This window comes from Hirundo rustica, unplaced genomic scaffold (assembly GCF_015227805.2).
Source record: "Hirundo rustica isolate bHirRus1 unplaced genomic scaffold, bHirRus1.pri.v3 scaffold_362_arrow_ctg1, whole genome shotgun sequence".
NCBI lineage: Eukaryota > Metazoa > Chordata > Aves > Passeriformes > Hirundinidae > Hirundo > Hirundo rustica.
Genome location: NW_026690408.1, coordinates 17,705 through 31,728, shown reverse-complemented (window position 1 = coordinate 31,728; position 14,024 = coordinate 17,705). Strand labels below are relative to the sequence as shown.

Below are 14,024 nucleotides of genomic sequence, written 5' to 3'. Positions count from 1 at the left end.
CCCCTGGGTGAATCCCAGGATTCCTGCTCACCCCTGGGTGAATCCCAGGATTCCTGCACACCCCTGGCTGGATTTCTGCACACCCCTGGCGGGATCCCAGGATTCCTGCACAGCCCTGGGTGGGTCCCAGGATTCCTGCTCACCCCTGGGTGGATTCCTGCACACCCCTGGGTGGATTCCTGCTCACCCCTGGGTGGATCCCAGGATTCCTGCTCCCCCCTGGGTGGTTTCCTGCTCCCCCCTGGGTGGATCCCAGGATTCCTGCTCACCCCTGGTGCTGAAGGTCAGTGTTGAGCTCCAGGATGGATCCTGGCTAATGGGAACACAGGGAGCACCTGGAGACCCATTTTTCTCCACAGAAAGCCAGAAGCACAAGAGCTGTGAACTCATTTTGCTTCCCAGCAGTTTTATTACTTCCCTTAATTGCTTTGCTCAGCCCCTGATGATTGCAGGGCTCTGAGAAGTCCTTTTTAACCCATTAACCAGCTTTGCCTCCACCTGGAGCAGCAATTAGGGAAAAGCTGCTCCTGCTTCTTCATTCCTCACATCCCGAGTGAGATCCCTGCAGCTGCTTGGGCCCAACCATTTCAGTCTCCTTTTCCGGGTTATTTTCTCATCCAGCATTCCCAGAATCTCCAAAAACTAAAGAGGATTGGCTGTAACTTTGTCCTTTTCTTTGTGAAAGCGTCATTTCACTTCCTCATAACCTTCCCTCTCACTTCAGCCCAGGAATTTCCTTCAAGCCTAGTAAAAATTCACTTCAGGAGAAGCCGCACTTCTCACGATCCAATTAATGGAGCTCAGGAACACAGATTTTAATTAAAATCGCTCATGCAGCTCTGTGAAAACCTGCAGGATTATCAGCTGGCCGTTCTTTAACAGATTCTTTTTTTTTTTTCCAGAGTAAAAACTACACAAATTTCTGTGGAAACCCAGCACCAAAACTAGAAAAATGGGCATTAACTGCAACATTTCATTTGGGGAAGTTACCCAAAAATAATCCTCCCCCCGAGGGCTGAAGGCTGTCAAGCAATTACCTTGTTTATTATAGCTCGAGCTTCGGTGGCAAAATCCCGGGAACACACTTCCAAGTGGAAGATTTTCCCACAGTTTGAGACACAGGCTCCTAAAAGCTGACAGCAGAAAGAGGGTCGGGAAAATGTAGGGGGCAAAAAAAAGTGCAAATTAAAAAAAAAAAAAAAAAAAAAAAAGGCGCAAATAATCCAAAATAAAAGGTAAATTCAGCACGGACACTGATTCACTGAGGGTAATCGAGGTATTAATTGATTGAGCGGTGAATCTTTAATTCCATGAGGGTTTTTAGGGGGGAATTTGGGGATTCACTCACTGTGAGAGCTTGCAAAGCCACGTGGGGAACTTTGTGATTCATTCTCTTCATGATGGCTTTAAGGCAATCCCTGGCTCTGCGAAGGAACGAGAAAATCATGGATAAATGGGAGCGACAGGAGCTGTGCAAGGAATGAGCCCAAACCGCCACCAGAACTGAAATTACTGAGCAAAAATGTCACCAGAACCGAGCTTACTGAACAAAGATGTCACCAGAACTGAGCCTAATGAGCAAAAATGTCACCAAACTGAGCTTATGGAGCAAAAATGTCACCAAAACTGAACTTACTGAACAAAGATGTCACCAAAACTGAGCCTAATGAACAAAAATGTCACCAAACTAAACTTATGGAGCAAAAATGTCACCAAAACTGAACTTACTGAACAAAGATGTCACCAAAACTGAGCCTAATGAACAAAAATGTCACCAAACTAAACTTATGGAGCAAAAATGTCACCAAAACTTGAGCTTATGGAGCAAAAATGTCACCAAAACTGAACTTACTGAACAAAGATGTCACCAAAACTGAGCTCATGGAGCAAAAATGTCACCAAAAATGTCACCAAACTGAGTTTACTGAACAAAAATGTCACCAGAAATAAACTTACTGAATAAAGATGTCACCAAACTGAGCCTAATGAGCAAAAATGCCACCAAAACTGAGCTTATAGAGCAAAAATGTCACCAGAACTGAGCCTAATGAACAAAAATGTCACCAAACCTGAGCTTATTGAAAAAAAAAGTCACCAAAACTGAGCTTATTGAACAAAAATGTCACCAAAAATGAGCCTAATGGACAAAAATGTCACCAAAACTGAGCTTATGGAGCAAAAGTATCACCAAACTGAACTTATTGAATAAAAATGTCACCAAAACTGAGCCTAATGAACAAAAATGTCACCAAAAACGAGCCTAATGGACAAAAACATCACCAAAACTGAGCTTATGGAGCAAAAATGTCACCAAAAATGTCACAAAAAATGTCACCAAACTGAGTTTACTGAACAAAAATGTCACCAGAAATAAACTTACTGAATAAAGATGTCACCAAACTGAGCCTAATGAGCAAAAATGCCACCAAAACTGAGCTTATTGAAAAAAAAAGTCACCAAAACTGAGCTTATTGAACAAAAATGTCACCAAAAATGAGCCTAATGGACAAAAATGTCACCAAAAATGAGCCTAATGGACAAAAATGTCACCAAAACTGAGCTTATGGAGCAAAAATATCACCAAACTGAACTTATTGAATAAAAATGTCACCAAAACTGAACCTAATGAACAAAGATGTCACCAAAACTGAGCCTAATGAACAAAAATGTCACCAAAAACGAGCCTAATGGACAAAAATGTCCCCAGACCTGAACCCCTCAGGGCTGGGCAGAAATCCCCCCTTTTACCAGTTTGTTTGCCCTCAGCTGGTGCTGGATTGGAGGAAATTCCCTTTTTCGCCCCTGCCATTCCATGGCCATTCCCAAAAAGCTGCTGCCAGGCCGGGAAGGGAAGCGATGCCCCCAGAAAAAAGAGATGATTCAAGAAATGGTTCTCTCGGTGGCCACTGCTTCGAATTCCCAGCCCTTGGATCCCCTTTGGCACGGCCCGAGGACACAAGGATTCCGGAGCTGAGGGGGGGATTAATAAATAGTATTTGAAACGTTTCTGCTGGGGGCTTTCCTCGCTTTAAATGAGCGTTAATGGCTGGCAGGAGCTCAGGCTCATCAAAGGCTTCGTTAGCACCAACACATTTCCAAACACGAAATCCTGAACCAGAACAAGCCGATGCAGCGTTTAACAAAGAGCATCACTGCGAGTGCTGCATTAGCAAAGCCCAGAAAAGCCAGGGAAATGCAATTAGTCCTCGCATTTTCATCTCATTTCACGCACAAAGCACCCAACAAAGTCCGCTCAGTTCAAGTTGTATTTTTTATCTGCGGTAGGCAACAATCTTCATTATTTTTGAGGGCAGGAGGGAAGAAAGTGACACAAAACTGAATTAAAATATGCCAGCAGCAGTGGCGTTTAGAATTCAGAATTTGGGGGTTTATTTTCTATACAAATATGTATATTTAGACTTAATTATGGGGTTTTTTTAATTGTATATGTAGTTTTTTTAAAATCTCTGCGTTTTTTTACGCCATCCCTTCCTCCAAAACCAGATTTAGAACAGTTCCCTCTACAAAAAAATTCTGCCGATGCACTAAAAACTTTGATTTTTAATAAAGGGCTCAAAGGATATTTTTTTTTTCCTTCAGGACTAAACATTCTCAGACTGAACAGATTTGCTGTTATTCCTCGTGGCAGGTAATCAATTGAAAACAGAACCACCAAAAAAACCCTCTCGATTTTAATGTTAAACAGAACTGCTAAAAAATCCGAGCTACTTAAGAATTCTACCTGTGCGCTAATTGAGGATTAATTCCAAATTTGAAAGATGTCCTCACTCAAAAATTCAACAAATACTTTGGGCCACTACAGAATCACTGAAATCCCATTTATGTTCCACTCAGGCCAAACCGATTCCGAGAGATTTGTGCTTTGATCCCCATTTTTTTTCCCTTTTCTCTCCCGTTCTTCCTAACAACCAAACACAGACAAATATCATTAAAAAAAGAAAAAAACCAAACAACTGGTCCTTGGCAGGTATTTTCCTGCACAGAAATGATTCCAACTCTCTCCTCCTGCCACGGCCCCTTCCCCAAATTGATGCCAGATCACTAAATATGAATAACTTGTGCAAAACTCCAGGAAAGGAAAAAAACCAAACCGGAGCGTGCTCAGCTCGGACCAAGCGCTCTGCTCCGAATCCCTCTGGAACGTTTCCTCCCAAGGATTTCAAAGGCAGCTGGCTGGATTTGGGGTGTGTTCCCTGGGCTCTCTTCCCTCCTCACAGCGGCACGGAATTCCCTGGAATGCCCAGCTTACCCATTGGGGGTGCTTCCAACTCGGTCACAAATATCCATGATAAGCCCCCAGTCCTCACTGGTGTTGTATTCATTTGTGGCTTTCTCTAGAAAAAAAAATAAAATAAAATGATTAAGTGATTTATTTATTCTGTTTGGATTCCATCGATAGAGCGTATCCTTAATTAATATTCCACGGATTCATGGAACGATTTGGGTTGGAAGGAACCTTAAAGCTCATCTTGCTCCAATCCCTGCAATGACACTCGTCCTACAGATTAATTAATAAGGCTTAATGGTATTTATTTGTGCTTTTAAGTTTTTATGAGCCAGGTTACTTAAATCCCACGTGAATATTGCAGCTCAAGCTAATAAACAGCAAATGAAATATTTTATTGCATTTGCTGCCCCAAGATCAAGTTGTAACCAACTAAACTCGATTTTATTTCGGCTGCTCGGCAGAAAGATTTCCACAAAGGGAACACAAACACAGCACCCACCAACATTCCTAATCCCTTTTGTTCCACATGTACAAAAAAATGGAATTTTGGCCATAATTTATCCTCACAAACTGGAATATTTACTCAGAGGAAGTAAATATTATTTTGAAACCACAAACCCCCTTCAAAACTTACCCCCCCAAATGATAGGAATGCTAAATTTTCTTTTGAAGTGCATCAATATTTCAGGACATGAGCAACAAATGAAGGGATGCTGTGGAAAATAAATGAGTGCCCACAAAAAAAAAAAAAAAAAGGAAAATCAAGGCAAATGAGGCTCTGGAAGCTGCAGATTCCCTGGATACACAATCCCTAAGTAGTGAAGAGATTTCCAAGGAGACAGTGAAATACTCCCAAGGATCCACTGAAGTTTTCCTGAGCCCTGAGTGGAAATCACGACCAGCTTTTCCTGCCATGGCAGAAATAATCCCAACTCTTCCAGCGGCAACAGGAAGGTTTCATGTTTACAGGCTTCACCAGGAAGTTTTCACCTCAGAATTATGGAATTGAGGTTGGAAAAGAGCTCCAAGGTCATCAAATCAAGCTGTGTCCGATGACCCCACCTTGTCCCCAAGTGCCAGCTCCAGGAATTCCTGGGACACCTCCAGGGATGGGCACTGCAAACCTCCCTGGGCACTTCCAAGCCCTGAGTTCCCTTTCCAGGAAGAATTTCCCCCCAATGTACAAAAATGGGATTTCAGGGCCGTTCAGGCTCCTTTTCCATCGCTGCCCTGAGGGGTTTGGAGCTGTGGGGAACACGGAATGTTCCCTGCCAGGAGGGGCTGGGGCAGGGACCCCTCTGTGCTGGGGCTGGCTGGGATGGACGTTCCCTTCTGGGAAAAGCCTTTGGGATTCTGGAGCTCAGGATCCCAAAACGAGGATGGAAAAGAGATCTGAGGTCATGGAGCTGTGCCAGATCCCACCTTGTCCCCAAGTGCCACCTCCAGGAATTCCTGGGACACCTCCAGGGATGGGCACTGCAAACCTCCCTGGGCACTTCCAAGCCCTGAGCTCCCTTTCCATAGGGAAATTCCTGCTGCTGCCCACCCTGAGCTCCCCTGGCCCAGCCTGAGGCCGTTCCCTCTCCTCCTGTCCCTGTTCCCTGGAGCAGATCCCAAACCCCCCCGGCTGTCCCCTCCTGTCAGGGAATTGTGCACAGCCCCAAGGTTCCCTCTGAGCTCATTTTTTCCTGCTGATCCCTCCCTGCACACCTTCCCCATCCCAAAGCAAGCTCAGCTCCCACCACAGCACGCTCCCAGGCCTTGTCCCTGAGCCAGCACATTCCCACACGGAGCAAAGTCCCTTCCCCTGGATCCCCACAGTCCTGGGAGCAGCCGTGCTGATCCAAACTCCGTCCTTATCCAAACTCTCAGGGATCTGGAAGTTTCCCTCCCTGAACAGCAGCTGCTTTTCTCCTTCCCAGGAACAATTCTGAAGGATAACTCCTTCCCAGATGCTGAGACACAGACAGAGCAGAAGAAACAGATGTGGGAGGAAGCATTTTCCATGATTTTTCCAGCACAGCGGGAACGTAACCTTTAAAAACATGGAATGACTCGTCCTCTGCAGCTACCCGGCTAATGAAAGAACGTGAGACTTGAGCTGGCTTTTACAAAAACAACGATAAAAGCAGAATGTGCTGCTTGGGGTGCTTTTATTTATAAAGAATCCCAAGTCCAATGATTCCCTTTTCCCGAGGTGAGCTCCCTGAGCTGCTTTGCTGCGTGGTTCCACGAGAACGGCGCCAGTCCAGGAGAGGGAACAGCGCTCAGAGGAGCAGCTGGGAAGGGGCTGGGAATTGTTTGCTGCTCCCACTGCCAAAGGAGAAATGCTTGGAGAGCTCCTGCCCCAAAGCACCGTCACAGCTCTTCCAGAAGAGGAGGGAACGCTTTGCAACCCTGGGAAAATTCTCAGGGATCATCCCCACACAACAGCCAAAAGCTGAATGTCACGGAAACACTCACTGGGAGGGAGGGGAGGGACCTGAATCCCACCCCAATCCATCCAGGGACACCTCCCACCATCTCAGGCTGCTCCAGCCTGGCCTTGGGCACTTCCAGGGATCCAGGGGCAGCCACAGCTGCTCTGGGAATTCCATCCCAGGCAGGAATTCCCAATTCCCAATCTCCCACCCATCCCTGCCCTCTGGCAGTGGGAGCCATTCCCTGTGTCCTGTCCCTCCATTCCTTGTCCCCAGCCCCTCTCCAGCTCTCCTGGAGCCCCTCCAGGAGCTCTGAGCTCTGCCTGGATCCTTCCCTTCTCCGGGGGAACATTCCCAGCTCTCCCAGCCTTTCCAGCCAGGCTCACTGCATTACTATTATTATTATTATTATTACATTATTTCTTTTCTCTTTTTTCACAAGAAGGGATGGGCAATACCCAGGAATAAGACCAAAAAAACAGAGGGCATCAGCCATTCTGAGGACAGAGCCAGCTGTGGGAATGCTCAAAGCCTCCCTGCTCCCATCTTCCCCAAGCCCAGCTCCACCTCTGCACACAGGACCTTCAAACTTCCAAAACATTTTGTTATTTCAGCCCCGCATTCCTCTGGGACAGGCTCGCCAAGCAAGACCCGGGCTTAAAAAGCAACAGAAATATACTAAAATACAACATTGTTTCTCCACCTGTGTCAATTTCTGGGCAAGGAACAGAAAATGAGCACTGATTTAGCACACAAAAAAATCACAGCTCAGGCGCCCCCAGCACAGAAGGTTTTTGTGCTAAACCAACGCTCGTTTATTTTTCAGGGGCTGTCACCACTAAAATCAGAATTTTCTTCACCACGAAGCGAAATAAACCCTCGTGTGCACAGAAATGGTTTCGATCTCACACAAAGAACTTTTCCCAGTGGAAGGTAAATGGAAAAGAAATGGTGAAGCAGGAGGACGTGGAGGAGAGGCGGGGATTTAACCCCACGCACCTTCCTTGGTTCTCCCGGCCTCTGCAGAGCCTAATTAGAGAACTGCAGCTCGGGGTTAATTAGAGATCACAGCCAGGATGAACCTGCAGCCACAAGGCAGCCCGGCCTGTAATGATCCCTACTCACCGCACCATCAGACCCTAAAAAATTGGGGTAAAACAGATTATCCAAATAACTTTTTGCAATATAAACCCAGTTCGCTGAAAAGGCTTTTTAAAATGCAGGTTTTGCTCGAAAATTGAGTGTTTTGTTTCACTGAGGCCAGTCATTGGAAAAGGAAATCACTTCATTTGTCTGTCAGAAACAAAAACCAAACCAAAAAACCATTGGAAAGATTCAAGAGGGATTAATACAGATTATATTTCAGAGCCTGGAAACACCAAGATAAAGGTGAACAACTCTTAATTTACGTATAATATATAAATTACATTGAATTATAAATTATTTTTATATATACATAGTTTTATATATATATAACTATATATATAAAAATTATCAATTATAAACTCGTGTTTATTATATAAAAGAAAACCACTAACAGTGAGGCTGTGGTATATTAAAAAATAATCAAGGCAGGACGGGGAAGCAGAGGGAAAAAAAAAAAAAAAATCTCAAAAAACCGAGAAAGAAACGTCATAAAAATGAAGAATTTTGGAATTTTAGAGCTGTCAGATCAAAGACTGGAAAATATTGTCAGTTCAAGAAGAAAAGAAACACCCAAGCAACAGCAAGGAAAAAAAAAAAAGTCTAATTAACTTTTCTTCAAATGCTAATATTTGCAAGATTTTAGCCTAAACGTTGAAGACAAGAATTATCACGGACTGAGAAATGAAAATTTGACGTTTATAGGCTTCACCAGGAAGTCTTCACCTCAGAATTATGGAATTCTTTAGGTCGGAAAAGACGTCCAAGGTCGTGAAATCCGAGCAGTTCATAAAATAAACATTAAATGAATAAATATTACCACGTAGTAGAAAAATAACAGAAAAATAAACGCTCAAAAAATAATAAAGGAAATAAAACTTAAAGGAAATGTGAGGCCTTGAGGGCTGGATTAGGTCTAGGAAAAGGAACAAAATGGAAAAGATTCTCCTGGAAAGGATTCTCCTGGAAAGCTCAGCAGCTGGGAGCAGGAGGAGGAGGAGGAGGGGGAGGAGGATGCTCAGCTCTGGCACGGGAGGACAAAGTTAAGGAGCCCCAAAAAGCACATCCAAGGCTGGAATGAAGCAGAGAAACCTCCCAGGGAAACAGGGAACGCTCTCATCGATCCCTGAGACTGCTCCAAGAGCAAACAGCCCCACGAGCCTGGAGAGAGGGGCAGGAAAACACCGCGGGAACGGTCCTGGAGAAGGACAAAGCTGCGAAAACAGCCAGGGCACGGGAAATTTTTCAGCTTCCAAAAGTTCTGGAGGTTCCTCTCCAATAAATGCAGCGTTCCAGAGGGTTATCCCGTGATGTGCAGCTGCGTCCAGAGCAGCCCAGGCACATTCCAAAGCTCTGCTCAGCTCTGTGGGATTGGAATTAACGGGAATAAATCCAGCTGTGGCACGGGAAAAGCCAAAAATAACGCTAAAATGAAATACTAGGAAAAATAAGTGATAGGAAAATTAAAAAAAAAAAAGGGAATAAAACATAAGGGAAGTGTAAGCCCTTGTGGGTTTAGGTAGGAAAAAGAGAGCTCCTTTTTTTCCCCAGTTTTTCCAAGGAAAGAGCAGCTCTGGGTGAAGAGGCAGCTGGATCTGCCCCACGGCACCAAACTTCCAAACCCAGCACCTCCCCATGTGATAATCTGGGATTTTGCATGGTCTAATCTACAACAGAATAATCATATTTTTAAAGCTTCTAAAGACAAAGCTTTCCCGGCAGGGAACTCTAAGATTTAGCCCCAGTAATTCAAGTTCCTCCTCTGTTGCACTTGCTAAATTTTAAAAAGTGATAATAATAAATTATAAATAATTAGTATTAAAATGTCAAAGAAAAAATGCACCAAGTAAAGTTTCAGGAACTGGAAGTGAACAGAGTCCCGTTTTTGAAGTTCTGCAGCCTGGGAGTGAACCTTGAAGCATTTAGGTTTGTTAAAGAATCCTGCAGAGCTCAAAAAAAAAAAATCCACTTGTACGAATCCATCAGTTTGAGCCACGTGAAATGTGAGTGTGGTCACACAGCAAACTGCAGCAGGGAACTGAAATTACGAATCGAAAAATAAATAAGGAATAAATAAAACAAGAAACCGGCTCAACTTCTGCTACAAACAAAACAGAGACTGCGTGGCAACAAGAGCACGCGTGACAAAAATCCCAGGAATGCTGAATTCTTCTCTTTCCTGCGATCCTAAGGAGAAAGCTGAGCCCGGTGTCTCGCTTATTTCACTGCTTTTTTTCGGTGCTGTCACTCAGAACAGACGTTGTGTAACAAAAAAAGTGACACGGAGCACGAGTTTAAGGTGGCACAAGTTAGGGCAGGACACAAAACAAAACAACTGAGTCACCGTCTTCACTCCAACTCTGGCAGGTTTTGTAATCACTGAATCACGGAACATCCTGAGCTGGAGAAGATCCATAAGGATCATCCAGTCCAAATCCTGATATGCAAATATCCTGAGCTGGATCCGTAAGGATCATCCAGTGCAAATCCCAAACCTGCACCCCAACACCCCCACCGTGTGCCCGGTGTGGTTCTAGGGAAGCTACTGGGAAGCTGGAATAAATCATCAATAAAAGGAGGAAAAGCAGCTGACTTTACAGCAGCCATAATTCCCTGAATCCCTGCAAACTCAGCGACACCTTGGGAAGGGCAGGAGGCACAGAGACACCTCAGACACGCCGGGAAAGCTCTGAAACTTCGGGAGACTGAGCAAAACGGGAATAAAACATTCCTTGATGTTGCTGAAGGCAAGGGAGAGAGGGACAAGGTGATCTTTTATCCACCTGAGTCCCCAAGCCCGGCCAGGATGTGCGAGAGCAGGCAGGGATCCCCTGGAGCTGCAGTGCCCTGGGCCCACCAGGGTTACAGGAGGAATCCGCGGATTATTTTGGTTGGAAAAGCCCATGGAGTCCCAGCTGTGCCCGATCCCACCTTGTCACAACCCAGAGCTCTGAGTGCCACCTCCAGGAATTCCTGGGACACCTCCAGGGATGGGCACTGCAAACCTCCCTGGGCACTTCCAAGCCCTGAGCTCCCTTTCCATGGGGAAATTCCTGCTGCTGCCCACCCTGAGCTCCCCTGGCCCAGCCTGAGGCCGTTCCCTCTCCTCCTGTCCCTGTTCCCTGGAGCAGATCCCAAATCCCTCCGGCTGTCCCCTCCTGTCAGGGAATTCCAGAGAGGGAAAAGATCCCTCTGCATCCTCCTTTTCTCCAGGCTGAGCCCCTTCCCAGCTCCCTCAGGAATTCTCCAGCCCCTTTCCCAGCTCCCTTCCCTTCCCTGGCCACGCTCCAGCCCCTCAGGGTCTCCCTTGCCATGAGGGGAAAATCAAAAACTGGAAGAAAACGTGAGGGGAAAAAAAGTAAGGGAAGTTTGGGGAGGGCTCTGCTGCAGAGCTTTTCCCTCCTGGATCCTCTTTTTCTCCAGGCTGAGCCCTCTCCCAGCTCCCTCAGGAATTCTCCAGCCCTTTCCCAGCTCCCTCAGGAATTCTCCAGCCCCTTCCCAGCTCCCTCAGGAATTCTCCAGCCCCTTCCCAGCTCCCTCAGGAATTCTCCAGCCCTTTCCCAGCTCCCTCAGGAATTCTCCAGCCCTTTCCCAGCTCCCTCAGGAATTCTCCAGCCCTCTCCCAGCTCCCTCAGGAATTCTCCAGCCCCTTCCCATCTCCCTCAGGAATTCTCCAGCCCTTTCCCAGCTCCCTTCCCCTCCCTGGCCACGCTCCAGCCCCTCCGTGTCCCCTTGTCGCAGAGCTGTCCCCGGCGCTGGCGGTGCCCCGGCAGTGCCAGCACAGGGACGGGCCCTGCCCTGGGCTGTGTCACAGCGGGGCTGGCACAGCCCAGGGGCCTCTCGCCCACCTGGGCACCCCTGGGCTCGTGTTCATCACCCCCGGGGTCTATCCCAGGTTTCCAGACACTTCTCCCAGCCCGGAGCATTCCCAGGGCTGTGTGTGACCCAGGAGCGGGACGCGGCACTCGGCGTTGCTGACTGGGGCACCACAGGCCTCACGCCACGGGAGCCGATCCCTCAGCGCGGCCACATCCCACCCTGCTCCTCAATCCGCCATCCAAACACTCCATCCCCTCCGCCAGAGCAGCGACCGAGACACCGAGCGGGACCCGGCCCAACACTGATCCCCGGGGGATCAGAGGGAGGGAGGGGAACAGCGAGAGGAGAAGAGGAGGAAAAGGAGAAGGGAAAAGACGGGGAGAAAACGGAAGAGGAAAAAGAGGAGGAAGAAGAGGAGGAGGTAGGGGACGAAGAGGCCGCCCAGCCGCCGACCCGCCGCTCACCCACGTCCTGCTCGAAGGGGTTGGGGGCGAAGAGCGGCATTTCGGCCGCGCGGTGCCGCCGCCGCTCCCCCCTCACCCGCACACCCGGCCGGAGCCGCCGCTTCGGCCCGCTCGGCGCTCGGGGCTGCCCCGCCGCGCCCGACCGCTCCGCGCAGCGAGCGCCGCGGCCGCGACGCCGCCGAGTGCCGGGATAAGCGGTCGGGCGGGGAAACAGCGGAGCGGCGCCGAGCGGCGGCGGGGAACGGGGCGGGCGGCGGCGCCGGGAGCGCGGCGGCGGCGACAGGCGCTGCTCGGGGCAGCCCCGCAGCGCGGGGGCCTCGCGGGGGCGGAGCCGGCGGGGAGGCGGGAACGGGGCGGGGGCCCTGAGGGCGCACCTGACGTCACGCCGGCGCGCTGACGTCACGCGCCGCCATGTTGCGGCGGTGGCTGAGGGGATCGGGGCAGGGTCCCCGAGATTAAAATTGTCTGACGGCACAAATTGCGTCGTTTCCTTGCATGGGAGGCGGGGAGTGCGGCTGAGGGGTAGCTGTGGCTGAGGGGATGGTGCGTGGGCTACTCGTCCTGACATCTCAAGAGTTAAAAACTCAAAAGTAGTAAACAATTGGAAATACTGAACAGTTTTCCCAGAGAGCTACGGGGAGAAGGGGGTTGTGAAACACCCTGCTTGTTGTCGGAAGTGGAGCATGTAGATCTTTTCTTCAGGATGTTCTCTGATGTTTGATCTTTGTAGCTCCCGAGCCAAATCAACAAGAGGGGCGATGTAATCTGTGAAACAGAGCGGGCAGCGATGTGATGTGCAGGTGTCGGAAAAACAAATTACTCGTGGGTGGAACTCCCTCGTTAAATTCCGGGCTTGCCACCTTCAGCAATGTCACCTGTAGGTGAGGCTAACGGAGCTCAGGAGGGAGGATTTGCACGGGTAGTGGATCCAGGGAATGCAGGATTTCCGGGCCACAAAGACATCTGGCAGAACCCCAAGGCAAGGGGGAAACCAACAAACCCAACCCTGCAACTGAGGTTAAATCAGCTCCGGCTGGAAGAAAGGGAATCCCGGCAAGGGTCAGGATCACAACCCAAGAAATGACCTGACCCGAAACAGGAGGAGGGCTGGCCACGGGATTAATGAGCATGAGGAACGAGAGACTCATTAACCAACAGAAGAGAGGACGCTAATTAATAACCGGCCGAGGAGACGAGGGATAAGGCACCACAGCCGAGGAGACGATGGGAGAAGGGGTTCTGGTGGGATGGTGGCAAACAGGGACATTGCTGGGGACATTCCATAGCTCTGGAAGGGAGCGATGGCTCAGTGACAGGGCAGATTTTTGGGATGTGTGACTGAGGGGATGTGGCCCCCCAAAAAATCCCCTTTATGGGCACACCTGAACACCACCAGTCCCCATCCCTGCCGTGGGATCAGCAGGAGCTCCGAGCCCTCCTTCCTCTGAGGAACAACGTGCCTCTGGATGAGCGGGGATGAATCCGGGATTGTACCCAGCACCGGGAGCCTTCGGAATATGCGGAGTCACCCATCTGGGAGCGAGCCTTAGTCACCGGCCTGATGGAGTCACTGCATTCATTACTCACTGCCTAGTTTTGAGTCATTCCCAAAGAACTTGCGGAAATGTTGCAGCACAGTGCCCGATTCTGGGAAAAGGGCAGGAATCTGGAAGTCCAGCACAAATCACTGTAGGATTCCTGAACGCTTCCTGTGTGATTCAGTGGTATTTCCCTGCCCACTCACCTCGAATTTCAGGGGCCACATTCCTTTCCTCGGCTGTAACACCCAAGTGAAAGACTTAGAGACACCCAAGTTTCACTTGCACGTGTGAAAACAAAAAATTTTTTGCGTATTTTATGCAGAGTTTTAATTCTTCTATTGGAAGTAAAATGGAGTGATACATTTGAATAATTAGGAATTGTTATTGT

General features: G+C 48.4%; 1 protein-coding gene across 1 annotated transcript; it reads right to left on the bottom strand.

Moving 5' to 3' along the window:
• Positions 1 to 1,037: 1,037 nt before the first annotated feature.
• LOC120747976 (signal transducing adapter molecule 2-like) lies at positions 1,038 to 12,203 on the bottom strand (the record flags this gene model as incomplete). The annotated part of the gene is made up of 4 exons (XM_040054041.1): positions 12,096 to 12,203; positions 4,271 to 4,355; positions 1,349 to 1,424; positions 1,038 to 1,133 (listed from the first exon to the last, which is right to left on the bottom strand). Coding segments are annotated over exons 1-4 (297 nt in total), but the record flags the coding sequence as incomplete, so codon positions are not given.
• Between the last annotated feature and the right edge of the window lie 1,821 nt (positions 12,204 to 14,024).